Source organism: Ursus americanus, chromosome X, assembly GCF_024610735.1.
Source record: "Ursus americanus isolate L20-20 chromosome X, mUrsAme1.1.p, whole genome shotgun sequence".
NCBI classification, from domain to species: Eukaryota; Metazoa; Chordata; class Mammalia; order Carnivora; family Ursidae; genus Ursus; species Ursus americanus.
The window spans coordinates 121,834,324-121,849,782 of record NC_142164.1 but is presented as its reverse complement, the minus strand read 5'-3'; the positions used below and the strand labels follow the sequence as shown (position 1 = coordinate 121,849,782).

At 56.3% G+C, this 15,459-nt stretch overlaps 1 protein-coding gene across 1 annotated transcript in view; it reads right to left on the bottom strand.

Moving 5' to 3' along the window:
* Positions 1-3,757: 3,757 nt before the first annotated feature.
* P2RY8 (P2Y receptor family member 8) overlaps positions 3,758-15,459 on the bottom strand; it is a 46,917-nt gene continuing 35,215 nt past the window's right edge. Inside the window, exon 2 of the mRNA XM_045813666.2 lies at positions 3,758-7,994. Coding sequence (XP_045669622.1) covers positions 6,885-7,961 — 1,077 coding nt within the window. The 5' untranslated portion in view covers positions 7,962-7,994 and the 3' untranslated portion in view covers positions 3,758-6,884. The remainder of the gene's footprint in view (positions 7,995-15,459) is intronic.

Here is a 15,459-nt window from a genome sequence, read left to right as displayed (position 1 = left end):
CAGTGTCCCTGTCTCTATCTCCCACATGCCAGTAGTGTCCCCCCACGGTTGTGACCACCAGAAACGTCCCCAGAGGAATATGCATGCGTGCATAGAAACCCACACTGCACATACGTATGTGTATGTACGTGCCATGTGTCTGTATATATATGGCACAGACGTATTTCAACATGACAGCCTATGATGTATTTTGGTGGCACTGTTAGCTCTCATTTTCCCCCCTTAATGTCCTGCGCTGGCTGATCTCCTATGAGGCACGGGATAGGGGCTCGAAGCATAGATGCCCATAGCCCGTGTCGTAATACACAGGCAGGAACCCAGAGTCTGCAGTGCACCTGGGGGCTGGGGAGGTGGCTGGGGGCCCAGGAGCCAGCTCCCAGAGCCTGGGGACCCTCCATACAGATCACAGTGGCCGCCTCTTTTGTCCCTGGTGCTTTCCCCGCAGAGAGCCCGAGAACCAGGACGGCAGGATGCACGTAATCCTACCCCTTTCCTCCCATCTCTGTGCCCGTCCATCCCAGTCCCCCAGACCCCTGAATTCACGGAGCCTCTCTGGATTATGGCTGCCCACCAGCCAGCCCCTTGATGGCGGTTCTGATCGCCGGGTGGCCTCACCCAGGACAGCGTGCCCAAAACAACCCCCGTATTTTGGAGGTCAGTTCTTGATAGGTTGAGCTCGACATTTCCCCCCAGATCCCGTCACGTCTGTGCACGAGCCACGCATCTCGTTCTTTAAAGAAGAGCTGGTTTATTATGCAATCGTTTTAGGCTCATGGGGAGGTCGCCCAAATAGCACGGAGGGTCCCCGTGCACCTGTCACATCCTTCCCCGTCCCGTTGACGACATCCTCCCATCACCTGGTGCTTTGGTCACAATTACGAGCCAACACAGGTGCATCCCCAGACCGCTATCGGAGGTCGCCCATTTGCCCAGGACCCTTCCAGGATCCAGTTAACGGAACATCGTTTTCCCGAGAGGTCCCCCCGCCTGCTTCTTTGTGGGGACTGGCGACGACGAGGAGGGGGACAGGCTGGCTGGCGTTCTGATGGTTTTTCACTTGCACTCAGGGTGATCTTCACGGCAGAAGCGTGTCCCCACAAAGGGCACACGGAGACAAGGGAGAGCTGCCGGGTGGGCCAGCCTACGCCTTCCGTGAGGGACTTAGCCGCCGACTGTAGGCAGGAATCATAAACCCAGTCTGGGCTCCCGCGGAGACGTGGGATCGGGCTCTGGGGACAGGTGCCAGGTTCAAACCCGGGGCGTCCCACTCTCCAGCTCTGGGACCCCGGGTGAATCCTTCCACGTGTCTGTGCCTCAGTTTGCTCCTCTGCAAGATGGACCCAACCCCCACCCCATTTTACTGAGATGAAGGAGCTCATCTGTGTGATAGACTGGGGGATGCCGTGGTGTGGGGTTTGTCCTACGATGGCTGCCCGTGGTGTGGGGTTTATCGGTGAGTCCCAGAGACTAGCGTACCCGTTACACGGCGTATCCTCGTCCAGAGCCCCTCTCCCTGTGCCTTCACTTGCATTTATTCCTACCCTAAAGTTACTTTTATGACACTACAAAAAAAAAAAAAAAAACCCACAACAAAACAAGACAAAACAACAACAACAAAAAAACCACCAAAAAATCCCTTGTGGACATTTGCAGAATGGCACAGATTTCCAAAGAGATCAGACTTGGGAAAAAAAAAAAAAAAGCCAAGGTCAAACATTGAAACTTTTTCACTATGTCAGTCTGAACCCAAAGTATTTCTACGCTCACCAAATAACTATGATATTCTCAAGTTTTGGTAAGTGTGGGATGCGTTTCCTTGGCTGTCTTTTCCAGAAAGAGTGAAAAGTGCAGGGTAGGAATGTGTTCCCCGCACCTCGTGATGGAGACACAGTTCTGTGTGTCCTGGCTCCTTCAGCCCCGTTGCTTTGGGTATTTTGATTGGATCCTTTGTTGAAGATCGAGGACAAAATCTGCTTCACTAGGGCTACTTGGATTCTGTCCTGGGCATGATGGACGTGCGGTGGTCACCCAGCCCGCGGAGCAAGGAGGTGAGAATAGTGATAAATGGTAGACAGACGCAGAAAGTGTATTGTGTGCTCGGTTGGGGCTGGCCGTCGGGATCGGGAGCAAATGGGCATCGGGCATCTTTTTGGGGCGATGGAAATGTCCCGTAGCTGCATTGTGGTGTTTCTGGGACACCTCTACAAAGGTTCTAACACCCAGGTGAATCGTGGGGTGGGTACATGGTACCTTGATACAGAGGTGAAGTGGGCCAAGCTGGAGGACGTGACGGTCGGTGACATAACGCAGACACAAACCGACAAATACTGCCTGACTCCATGTGTATGCGAGGCCCCTCGAGGCGTCCCTTGTATAGGGACGGAGAGCAGATGGTGAGGGATGGGAATGGGGTTCCTTGTTTGCTGCGGTCAGAGCTCCCATTCTACAAGATGAATTCTGGACACTGAATGTGTTTGATACCACGGACCCGCACACTTAAACGTGGTTAAGACGGTAAATTTTGCGTGTATGTATTTTACCATAATATTAAAAAATTGGAAGGAAAAGGGAAAAACAAGAACAGCTGGGTTGGGAATGTTTGCTTCTTCCATATATTCAGCAATTCGGAGAGGTGACACTGGGCAGAAATTGATTTCTTTGTGTGACATTTCCCAGTATGCCTCATCTTTTTGAAGTATAGATATTTTCAAATATGCTCAAAGGAAAGAGAACTATAGAATGAAACCCCACATTGCCTTCACCCACCTTCAAGCATTACCAGTGATCAGCATTCTGCCATTTTTCTTCTAGTCCCCCAAATTTGTGTGCATGCCCACGTGCACGTGTGTGTGTATGTATGTGTGTGCATGCACGCATGCATGGGCAGCCACATGTGTGCATGCGTGTATATGGGAACATGGTGTGCACGTATGTGTGTATGCTTGTGTGTGCATGCATGGATGGATGCCTGCATGTGTGCATGCGTGTATATGGGCACATGGTGTGCACGTATGTGGTGTATGCCTGTGTGTGCATGCATGGATGGCCGCATGTATGCATGTATGCATGTGGGTACATTTTGTGCACGCATATGTGTATGCATGTGCGTGCATGCATGGATGGATGCCTGCATGTGTGCATGCCTGTATATGGGCACATGGTATGCACGTATGTGTGTATGCATGCATGGGCAGCCACATGTGTGCATGCGTGTATATGGGTACATGCTATGCACATATGTGTGTAAACCTGTGTGTGCATGCATGGATGGGTGCCTGCATGTGTGCATGCGTGTATATGGGCACATGGTGTGCACGTACGTGGTGTATGACTGTGTGTGCATGCATGGATGGCCGCATGTATGCATGTATGCATGTGGGTACATGTTGTGCGTGTATATGTGTATGCATGTGCGTGCATGCATGCATGGTCGCGCGTGCATGTGTGCATATGGGTACATGGTGTGCATGTACATTTGCATACATGGATGGATGCCTGCATGTGTGCATGTATTGTGTACACACATATGTGTACATGCATGGATAGATGTGCACATGCATGTACATGGGTACGTTGTGTGCATTTGTGCATGCATGTCTGCACTCATGGATGGATGCCTGCACAGCTGTGTGAATACGGACACATGTGTGTGCATGCATGCCTGCATGTATATGTGTGTATGCATCTGTTTCTGTAATATTTTAAGCCGAGCATATCAAACATCATATCATTAGACACATGAATAATTACACATGTATCACTTAGAAAAAAGGATTTCTTTTTAAAGCCCCATCATTCCGGACAACAAATCCTTGATTACACCCCACGCCCCATCCGTGTTGTGCTGCCCCGATTCGTGCCGTGTGCTTCCAATTCCACCCTCCTTGGAGAGTCTTGTCGTTGAAGATCCCGGGGTCTGGCTGGAGGGAATGTGCAGTTCAAAGCGAGATGGGACGTGTCTTTGGAAAGCAGGGGTCTCAGAGGTCAGAATGAGAAATGCATTCGCCTTCTGCACGGGGAAGAATCAGGGTTGGCTCAGGACCTGAATCCTGGTGTCACATCCTTAAAAAAAAACTCCTCATCCATACGTACCCACACATGTGCATACTTTTAATTTGCAACTTCACAGGTGAACAGGTTGGATTTCTGGGGAACGCACACACACATACACACACACACAGACGCACATGGCACACCACATTATTCTCGTGTTGAACCACAAGCAAGGCCATCCCTGGCATTTCAGGCAACGGGACCGATACCGTGGCATGAAGCTGGGACTGTGCATTGGGATTCCCAGCAATGGGAGAGACCCCGTGCGATTGCCTCCCTTCCTCCTCCCCGCTAACGCCGACGCCGAGGTGCTGTCCATCTAATAGGACAGTGACACCGGTGACAGTCCCCTCTGTCACCAGAGGCCCCCAGGGGCCTGACATCCTGTGAAGGAGGATATCAGGTAGACAGGCTTCCTCCAGAATCAAGGTGTGGGGTTTCTCACGGGCCGCCGAGGTGTTCCGTGCGGCGGGTTTGAGGTTTTCACAGCTTTTGTGCATCAGAGGCCCACGCCCAGAGCGTGGGTGGGGGTGTCTTGCTGGCTCAGGATTTCCGACTCTGGATGCTGGGGCTGTGTCGACGTTGCTTTCTAGGGTTTGGGTTTGGGAGAGTCGGGAAGAGCGGGGTTCCCTAATGCCAGCCTTCTTGGAGTCAGTCACCTGTGCCTCCCCCAGGTAAATCCTTCACCAGGTAAGTCTCAAGGGGTCTCTGTGAAGGGTCCCTATGGTGGCTTTGAACTCTGTGCACACACGTGGGCATTCAGGACCAATGTGCTTAGACGCTGTCCCTTGTGGAGACGTTCCAGCTGCAAGGCGGTGGGCAATGACTATGCACGACCCCAGTGTGGCATGGAGGGTGTCGAGGGGACCCCCAAGGCTGACTCTCAGTTCCCAAGGGCGAGCGTAGCATGGGCTCACCTGCTTTCCACCTGCACGTGCCTCTGTCCCTCCCCCGCCCCGCCCCAGACATGCATGGGCACAAAGCAAAGGTAGGAACCGGAGTTTGATTTTAGGACCATGCACAGGGAGGCGGCCTGGAACCTCTGGAGGCTGCTATCGGGGTCCACAGTTTATACACTAACCTCCGGGGTCCACAGCATGTCACGGGAAGCCGGAACCGTGTATGCCTCTCCAGTTACTCCCCCGAACAGGTGCCTCTGTGAACGGTAGCCACTTGCATCATTTTCAGACTCCATGCATGGACATCACCGTGCGCATCAAAGAGGGGAGAGGTCACCTCTTGGCCACGTGGTCTCGAGGACTGAGGAGCCCGTGGGTGGGAGTTCCAGGTGGGACTCAGGCCTTCTCTGTGCAAGCCACCTTGGGGAGCCTCCGGCTTTGGGGCCCCAGAGATGACAGCACTTGCCCTCTCTGCTTGGCAGGCCCGTTCCAGAATTAAAATCTGGAGACGGCGTGCAGAAAGGTGTTGGTGGCGTTGGAAGTCTCTGGTGCCGCGGTATTGGGGACTCTCTGGGCGGCTTCGTGCTGGGCATTCACACTGGGAATCACGAGGGCTGACCCTGCAGGAGAGAGAGCCCTGCACACCAAGGATTGGGTCCCATGAACCGGGGTCCCCCAGGAGCCAGCGCTGGGCGTGGTGGGCCTCCTGCAATCACACCAGGCATCGAGCTTTACATGGACTTGCAATTTCAGAGTGGCTCAAATGGTGTGTGTCCTGGGGCAGCCATCACAAACTGGACACTTAAAACCACAGGGATTCATCGACCTGCAGCTCTGGAGACCAGAGTCTGAGATCCGGGGGGGGGGGGGGGGCAGGGCTGCTGAGATCCAGGCGGGTTAGAGCCGTTCTCCCTCCAGAGGCTCCAGGGGAGGGTCCTTCCTGTCTCTTCTGGCTTCTGGGGCTCCAGGCGTCCCTGGACTGGTGGCCACGTCCCTCCCATCTCTGCCTCTGTCCTCACGTGGCTTCTCCCCTGTGTCTGTATCTCCTTTCTGTGTCTTGTAAGGACACCTGTCATTGGATTTAGGGCCATCCCGATCCAGGAGGTCACATCCTGAGGTCCTGGGTGGACATGGGTTTGGGGTCACTATTCACTCTAGGACAGCTGTGTCTGTTTTCCTTCCAAAGCAGTGACAGCGGGAGCAGGTGTCCCCAGGGTCCCCCAGATAGCAGCTATCAATCTCCATCTGTATCTCAAATGACCAGTGGGGAGGCTGCCTGCCCCACAACTGTTCCACCCCGAAAGCCCCTAAGCTCAAAGCCTTGCAGGCTTGTGCGGTCCGCAGTCCTGCCAGGTGCCTGGGTCCCCAGGCCGGGGAGCAGCAGGTGTCACCGGCAGCCCCCAGCAGGAGGCACAGAGACCCAGGCAGGCGGATGTTGGGGGTGGAGGGGGGTTCAGTTGGGCTGGCTGGCTGCTCGGTCAGGTTGGGTGGTCATCCTCAAGGAGCAGGGCCAGTCCTCCTGGTACTCTGGGTCTTGTCCCATGTTCTGTCTCGCTGCTTCCCTGTGCCCTGCGGCTGTGTTGGGACACCAGGCTCGAGCTCGCCCGGGGACCCTCTCCGTGCGCACGCTGGGGGACGCAGAATGGATTCCAGCCGGTTTGCGTGCCCAACCAGGGACCCTCTCCGTGTGCACGCTGGCGGACCCAGCACGGGCTCCAGGCGGCCTCCGTGCCCGCCCGGGGACCCTCTCCGTGCTCACGCTGGGGGACGCAGCACGGGCTCCAGGCGGCCTCCGTGCCCGCTCGGGGACGGTCTCCGTGCTCACGCTGGTGGACAGAGCAGACGCAGCCGCGGCGGCTGCCTCTGGCAGGCCGTTGGGGAAGGACCGTGCTCTCTGTCCCCCAGCTGTCCCCCCTCCCAGGGGTGCGGGGCTCAGAACACGCTCTCCTGCCTATTGAGGGACGGCCGGCTGGGGGCGTCGAGCCCGTCGCCGTGGCCGCTGGAGATGGAGCGCGCCGACAGCGTCCGAGCGGAGAACAGGGTCTCCCGGCGCGTGTCCCGGCAGCTGGCCGGCAGCCGCCCGTAGCCGAGGTAGCGCCGCAGCCGGAGCTGGAACTCGCGGGACGCGAAGTAGTACACGAAGGGGTCCAGGCAGTTGTTGACGCAGCTGAGGCAGAGCGTGAGTTTGTACACGTGGTAGTAGCTCCCGCCCAGGAACAGGCGGCTGACCATGTGCACCAGCAGCACGAAGTTGTTGGGCGCGAAGCAGGTGACGAAGGCCAGCAGCACCACGGCGGCCAGGCTCACGGCGCGGCGCCGCTGGCCGCGGCCGTGCGGGTCCGAGGTGCGCAGCAGCGTCAGGATGGTGGCCGTGTAGCAGGCCACGGTGACCACGAAGGGGATGAAGAAGAGCACGATGAACAGGGTGAAGAGGAAGATGGCCCACATGGCCACGCTGGGCAGCATGGTGGACTTGAGCACGTCGAAGCAGGTGACGATGCCCAGCGCCTCCACGGTGTAGGTGAGGTCGGTGCGCGCCAGCGGGGACAGCGCGGCCAGCAGCAGCAGCCAGACGCCGGCGCAGGCGGCCACGGCGTAGCGGCGCCGGCGCCAGCGCGCCGAGGCCAGCGGGTACACCACGCCCAGGAACCGCTCCACGCTGATGCACGTCATGGTGAGGATGGACGAGTACATGTTGGCGTAGAAGGCCACGGTGACCACGTTGCACAGCAGCTCCCCGAAGACCCAGTGGTTCCCGTTGCAGTGGTAGTAGATCTGGAACGGGAGCACGCTGGCCAGCATCAGGTCCGTGACGCTGAGATTGATCATGAAGATGACTGACGGCGACTGCGGCCCGATGTGACAGCACAGCACCCACAGGGAGAAGAGGTTGCCGGGGATGCTGACCAGCGCCACCAGCGAGTACACGACGGGCAGGACCACGGCGATGGTCGGGTCCCGCAGCATCAGGATGGTGGCGTTGTCCGGGCGCGTCATGTTCATATCCATCGTGGCGCTGCTGGCGCTCCTGCGCGCGCGGGTCTGGAAGGCAAGGGGCACCGCGGTGAGGAGGGGAGCAGAACGGGGCTCCTCCCTGAAGGCCTCCCTTGCGCTCCTCCCCCTTGCTGTCCCGCACCCCGGTGCCCAGCTGCTGTTGCCCCCCTGCGTCACGGAGCTGATGCGCGCTAAATCCTGCAAAGCTGCGTCGTACCCAGACACCCCCCGTGCGCCAGGACACCTGGCCCTTGCGTGAAGAGTCGCTCCCTTCCTGCCACTTGAAACGCAGGGAGCGTGCTGCAAGCTATGGTGCAACGGCTTCATCCTTGGGGCCAGGAGGACGCCAAGGGAGACGAGACACACAGTTGGGAGGTTACACAGTTACCAAGACACTAACCCGGTTTCCAGCTGCAAACGTTTTTCTAGGACCCCTGGAAGGTGGAGGGGGTTGCCCTGGGGAGCGTCCTGACTATCGCTGGCTGCTGTAGCTGGCCACACGGGGGCGCTGAGCCACCAGCCCTGAAGTCCCAGTAGGTCTGTCCCTGTCACCCTGTGCCTGGCCTGCTTTCTTCTGCCTTGTGCTTGGACACTCCTGCTTCCCTCACCTACAGCTGGGGCGCCGATCTTGGGGATGCCCACCGCGGGCTGCTCATTCGCGACTGGGGGAGACGTTGGAGACCCTGATGAGGGCTCTGGGAGGGCACACCACGCAGGGAGTCCCCTGCTCTGTCGCCAATGGTCCCATGCGCTAACTGCATGAGCACGGGTGGAGGCAATGGTGTGCCCGTGTGTCACATGGCTGTTTCACGTCTCTGCTTCAAGGTAACAACACCCACGCACGTGCTTCAAGGTACAGCACCTATGCTCCTGCCCCAACAGCCAGACACACGCCTCTGGTGTGGTTTCGAAACCCCAACGCCCTCCCAGCCTCCCAGGTGCAGGAACCCGGACGCCCAGGTAGGCAGCCTGTCCAGCTGGCGCAGACGGAGTACCTGACCCATCTCCACATTGCCATCTGCATGTTATCTCTGCTTCGCACTCTTGATTTCTCGAGTGAGGTCCCGTGGCTTTCCCCAAACAGACTATGGGCTCTTTGGGGTGGGGGTATATCAGCATCTGATTATGCAGCAAGAATGGAGGGCACGGCAAACTCTGGAGCTGCCTCGAAGCGAAGAGACGATGCTCTAGTCTGTGGTGGGCCCTGTCTAATCAGGGGAAGGCCCGAACACGAACACTGAGGTTTCCCAGACAAGGTGTTCTGCCTCCAGACTGCAGGGTCAGCTGTCTCCTGAGTCTTCAGCCTGCCCACCTGCCCTGCAGATTTCAGGCTCACCAGCCCTGCAATCGCGCGAGCTCAATTCCTTGATGTGAGGTTTTTTTTTTTTTTTTTGTATCTGTATCTATATATGCATGTGTGTTTATGTACATATATACACATGCATGTCCTATTGCATATATTTATACAAATGCATGTATATACACACATATCCTATGTATATGCAGTGCATTGCATATATATGCAACATATGGTATTATACATGTATGTGTATACAGACATACCCTAATGCATATTTATCCTGTTGCATATAAATGTATGTATATATACACACAACCTATTGCATATTTATCATATCTCATGTATATGTATGTATATATACACATATCCTATTCCACATTTATGCTCTCGCATATATATGCTGTGTATACACATACCCTACTGCATATTTATCTTCTCGCATATATAGGCATGTATATATACACACCCTATTGCATATTTATCTTCTTGCATAAACAGGCATGTATATAGACACACACCCTATTGCATATTTATCTTCTTGTATATATATGCATGTATTTAGACACACAACTTTATTGCATATTTATCCTCTAGCATATATATATATATGTATATATACACACACCCTATTGCATATTTATCTTCTCGCATATATAGGCATGTATATAGACACACCTTATTGCATATTTATCGTGTCTCACATATTTGCATGTATATAGACACACACCTTATTGCATATTTATTGTGTCTCATGTATATGCGTGTATATAGACACACACCCTATTGCATATTTATCGTGTCTCATGTATTTGCATGTATATAGACACACACCTTATTGCATATTCATCGTGTCTCATGTATATGTGTGTATATAGGCACACACCCTGTTGCATATTTATCATCTTGTATACATATACACAAATTGCATAGCGCATGTCCCCTAACTCGTAACTATATACGTATGTACACACATACCCTATGGTATATGCATTCTATTGCATATACACACACGCATTTCCTATTACACACACACAATCCTCCTGAATACATGTCCTGCGGCACGTACACACGCATATGCTCTATTGTGGGCATTGTGTTGCGTGCATACGTTTGTACACATACACACATACAGATGGGTGTGTATTGCATACGACTCGTTGCGTGTACACGTATGCATGTTTATACTGTACACACATATATCGTGTCATGTGTATACACACGCATGTATATCCCATACATATATCCTGCATATACAGACGCTCACAGCAGACACACATGTATTCTGTGACATTACGTGCTATTGTCCACATGGAGGGGTGTGTGTGTGTGTGTATAAATATATGCACACATATATGTCTGAGGGCATGTATACCCTATTGCATTTATTTATGGGTATCATATATCTCCATCCTTTTGTGTCTGTTTCTCTGCAGAACCCTAACTGATACAGGGATGATGGCTTGCCAAGGGGCCTCATAGAGGACGGGAGACAATTACTAGAGATCCTTATGTTTGTGCTGATTCTCATATTAAGAGACGACGGGACAGCCACCCGTGCCCCTCACAGGGTCCCCCACAGCAGCATCGTCGGTGTGGTCCCGGCTCCTATCTCTGACCTCTGTCCCCAGGTCTGTCCAGAGGTCCGGCCCCTGGGCTGCTCCTTGTCAGGGCACAGGTACTGCACCTGGGGGATGGGGTCTCCTCTCATGGTGCATTTGGCCCCAGGACCCCAGGTGCCGTGCATGGCCCACCTGGGAGCTCTGCAATCAGGGTGCCCGCCCCACGCTGCTGTATCTCTGTCTTTCATTTGCATCAAGCTCAGGCATCTCCTGCCTTCCCTGACGGCCTCCCTGTCCGCTCTCATGCAGGCATTTTCTCTGATGAAAATCCCTGCGTGGTTCATCCCATTCAGCCCTGCCCCTTGGAGCATCGAGACAAACAGATGGAGACGGACCCAGGGGGTTTCTCTGCAGACGGCAATCTCAGCCCCTGGAGGAAAATCATTATGTGGGAGCACTTTCCCACAACTTCGTTATGTATGTCCATATTTGCAAGAGGAACCCAGCACGGGGGAGCCTGGCATAGAGAGAGGTGCCCAGCCCAGAGGTCCAGACCCAGGGTCCAGCTCCAGGCTCGGCTGCCGGGCTGACCTGGTTTAATATTTCGCAGCCTGATAGAGCGCGGTGTGAGGACCAAGCCCTGAGCGGGACTGCAGGGATCAGCCTGAAATATGGAAACCCCGTTGAATGCAGCAGGTGTGAGCGATTTCCTGCTGCTGGAACTGAAACCGTGAAATTGCGTGTCTTCTGTGGACCTCCAAGCCCAGGCTCTTCCGCCCTCACAGAGACGTGTGCAAACCCACACATCAAGCTCCCGGCCACCTGTCCCTCAGATGCTCCCTGATGGTGCTGGGACTGAGTCCAGCAAAGGGATCCCTGTGCTGTGTGCTGGACCCTTCTGCCGTCTGGGCACAGAGGGTCCAGACCTCGCCGTCTTTGCAGCTGGTGATGGAAATGCCAACGAAAGCAGGCCACACGGTGTTTCTTTTGGTTGACACAGTCTGGGGGATTCCTTTGGTGCTTTTCTTCATCTTCCCTGCGTCAGCCGGGACCATGCGTGGTTTCTCTTTCTTTGAGGGCTGGGAAAAAGCTGCCACATGTGGAAAGTCGGGGGGAGGTGGGGAAAGAAAGCAAAGCGTGTGTCTTTCCTGGCTTTCGAAGATGGCACCTGCATGGGGCAGCCCGATGTGGGGCCAGCTGACGACGGTTACTGGGGGCTCGAGGACGCATCTTTAGGATGCTTTAAGGGGAGATGGTGTGTGACGTGAAGTTCAGGATCCACCTGCCACGCCATGGTTTCCTGGGGACGTGGGGCCGTCTGCAAGCCAGGAGGACAGGGCCTCCCCGGAGCCCGTCCGTGCCAGTTCTTGCATTTTCAGCACCCAGAACTGCGAGAAATGAATGTGGTTGAAGCCACCCCGTCCGTCAGTGGGATTCTGTGATAGTGGCCTGAGCTGAGCCAGCCATTATACTGATGGCCTCAGGCCATTGCTGCTGGTCCTGCCAGGAGGTATGCTGATGGCCTCAGGCCATTGCTGCTGGTCCTGCCAGCCATTATACTGATGGCCTCAGGCCATTGCTGCTGGTCCTGCCAGCCATTATACTGATGGCCTCAGGCCATTACTGCTGGTCCTGCTCACACTGTGATTGCACGGGAGCTCCTGTGATCCCACTGAGTTACAGTAAGTCCTCTGAGTTGCCGGCACCGCACCGCACAGGGTCCCTCGCCCATTCCCTGGTCCCTGCTGCCATGCCCGGAGGTGGTGAGGCCGGCGTCAGGGTCCCATCTTACAGACGGGGGCTCAGAGGTTGCAAGAGGGCGAGCGTAGAGCTGGGGCTTGGACAGGCCCAGAGCGCTGAGCATGGGGCTACGACACGTCTTCACGCTTTGCTGTTTTTGTGGACCACGAGCCTCACCACCGTCATACTGATGGCCTCAGGCCGGGATACTGAGCGACCTCTTTTGGCAAGCCCCGTGCTTCCGGCTGCTGGCACCTGCAGGAGCCCTTTGCCCTCATGTGTTTGGGACTTAGAAGCCCAGGGCTGCAGCTCATATGGAGAGCTTATCAGCAAAGGTCAGCCAGTCTTTTCCTGGAGGCCGGAAAACGCCTCGAGGGAGGAGGGTCTGGGGCTCAGGCCGCAGGTGCTGAGGCCCGTTTTCCTGACCTTGCTGGCTTGAGGTCCAAATATGGATTCCTGCATCATGTTCTGCAGGGAGCCGAGGCTGTGGGCTCCCCACTTGCAAGATGTGGGGGCTCCTGTCAGCAGGGCATGGGGCTCAGGGTGGCCCGTTGGTAGCTCGGGCCTCCCTCGTGCGGACGGGAGCCCCAGAGACGCCCTTGGATCCCTGGATGGGCCTGCTTTGACTGGCCTCACCCCGACACAGCTAGCCTGGACGTTGGCCATTTCGTCCTAGAGGACACTCTCCTGGGAGTGTCCACCAGCAGGACGCACACGGTCTGCGTGCAGGAGAGGCCAGCATACCGCCTTCAAATCCCTTGCAGATTTCAAGCCGACGCCCTGAGCTGACCTTTCTTCCTGCCCCGAAGACGTGCCATCTGCCACCGGCACCTGAGAGGTTCCTCAAACCGGTTTAAAAATAGCCCCGAGTTTCACTTTGAGTGGAATGCTTTCTGCTCCAGTAAGGCAGGCTCAGGTGTGCGTCCTACAGCAACCCCAGGGCCGTCTCAGTCCACGCGGGGCGTCAGGACCCAGAATGACTCATGGTCCTTGGGGTCCCCAGGGCTGCCACGGACGGACACACGTGGGGCTGGGGAGGCAGAGACCCAGAACGTGCAGGGAGCAGAGGGTGAGTGGGGACGCTGCTCTGTGCTCTGGGCACGTCTGGGGACGTGTTCCTCACGGGGACGTGTGCGTCGCGGGGTCGTGCCCACTGCAGGGAGATGAGTGGACGTCCGGGAGCCTGCAAGCACAGGCAGGAAAGCAGTCGGCGTGTGCAGCACGGTGCCCTGGTCTTCCCAGCACAGGGCGGCCTTGGGGGGACGCTGGTTCCCTTTCTGCGCACAGAACAAGGGACGTGGGGATCTATTGTCCCCCCACCCCCAGGGGCAGCTTGTTCGCCCGCGAATTTGCATGCTGGGCAGGAGGGTTGAAAGCAGACGTGCGTGGCGGGGGATGGGAGGAAGACAGGCTTGGTGAAGCAGCCCCCTGCGCGCCGGCCCCCACGTCCTCGTGAGTCAGCTCAGGAGCGCGCTCAGCCCCCTCTGCACCGCCGAGCCCTGGCCGCGTGCCCTCAGGGCGTCTGGGCCCCCACGCCGTGGCCGCCCTCCGAGCGCCACGGCTGATTAATAAAGAAATCAGCTCTGGCAGGCCGGGCTCCTCGTAAAGACGCGCACTTGTGGTTGGGACGTGGCAGCGGGTGGCGGGGTGGGTGGCAGAATGGAAATTTTACGAACCGAGCAGAGAAACGGGCGAGCGGAGGGGGCTCTTGCGGACGGACGCGGGTGGGACGGCCTGTCGCCCTCTGCCTCACAGGAAATGCGCGCTGGTCTGAGCGCACGGCGGGCGCGCGCGCCAGTGCTCTCTGCCCTCTGCCCGGGACGCCTGCATGCGCCTCGTTTCTTTGGTTCTTCATACCTGTGTTGAGATGTCATTTACATGTTGTAAGCGCAGCCGTTGAAAGTGGACAATTCTGCGGTTTTGAATATGTTCACAGATGTGCAGACGTCGGCGTAATGGCACCCCAGAACGTTCTGAGCGCCCCGAAAGGAAATCCTGCACGCAGTAGCGCTGTCACGCCCATTCCCGCCGGTCCCCAGCCCCATTCGTCCTAGACCCCAGCCCCATTCATCCCAGACCCCAGACCCATTCATCCTAGACACCAGCCCCATTCATCCTAGACCCCAGCCCCATTCATCCCGGACCCCAGACCCACTCATCCTAGACTCCAGCCCCATTCATCCCAGACCCCAGACCCATTCATCCTAGACTCCAACCCCATTCATTCCAGACACCAGACCCACTCATCCTAGACCCCAGACCAATTCCTCCCGGACTGCAGCCCCATTCCTCCCGGCCCCCAGCCCCATTCCTCCTGGAACCCAGTCCCATTCCACTCGGACCCCAGCCCCATTCCTCTCGGACCCCAGCCCCATCCATCCTAGACCCCAGACCCATTCATCCTAGACCGCAGCCCCATTCCTCCCAGACCCCAGCCCCATTCATCCTAGACCCCAGCCATATTCATCCCAGACCCCAATCCCATTCCTGCTGGACCCCAGCGCCATTCCTGCTGGACCCCAGCCCCATTCATCCTGGACCCCAGCCCCATTCATCCTAGATCCCAGCCCCATTCACCCTAGACCCCAGCCCCATTTGTCCTAGACCCAGCCCCATTCATCCTAGGTCCCATCTCCATTCCTTCCGGCCCCCAGCCCCATTCCTCCCACCCCCCAGACCCCAGGTGGCCATGCATCGACTTCCTATCTCTGTGGACAAGCCTTTTCTGAACATTTCAAAGACTCAGGATCACACAGTCTGTGGCCTTTGGCGTCTGCTAGACCATCATGCCTTCAAGGTCCATCCACGGGGAAGCAGGTGTCAGACCTTTGGTTGTTTTCATGGCTGAGCCCTGTTCCCCTGTAGGGATGGACCCCATATAGTTCACCCATCCCTCCGCGGTGGACCCTTGGGT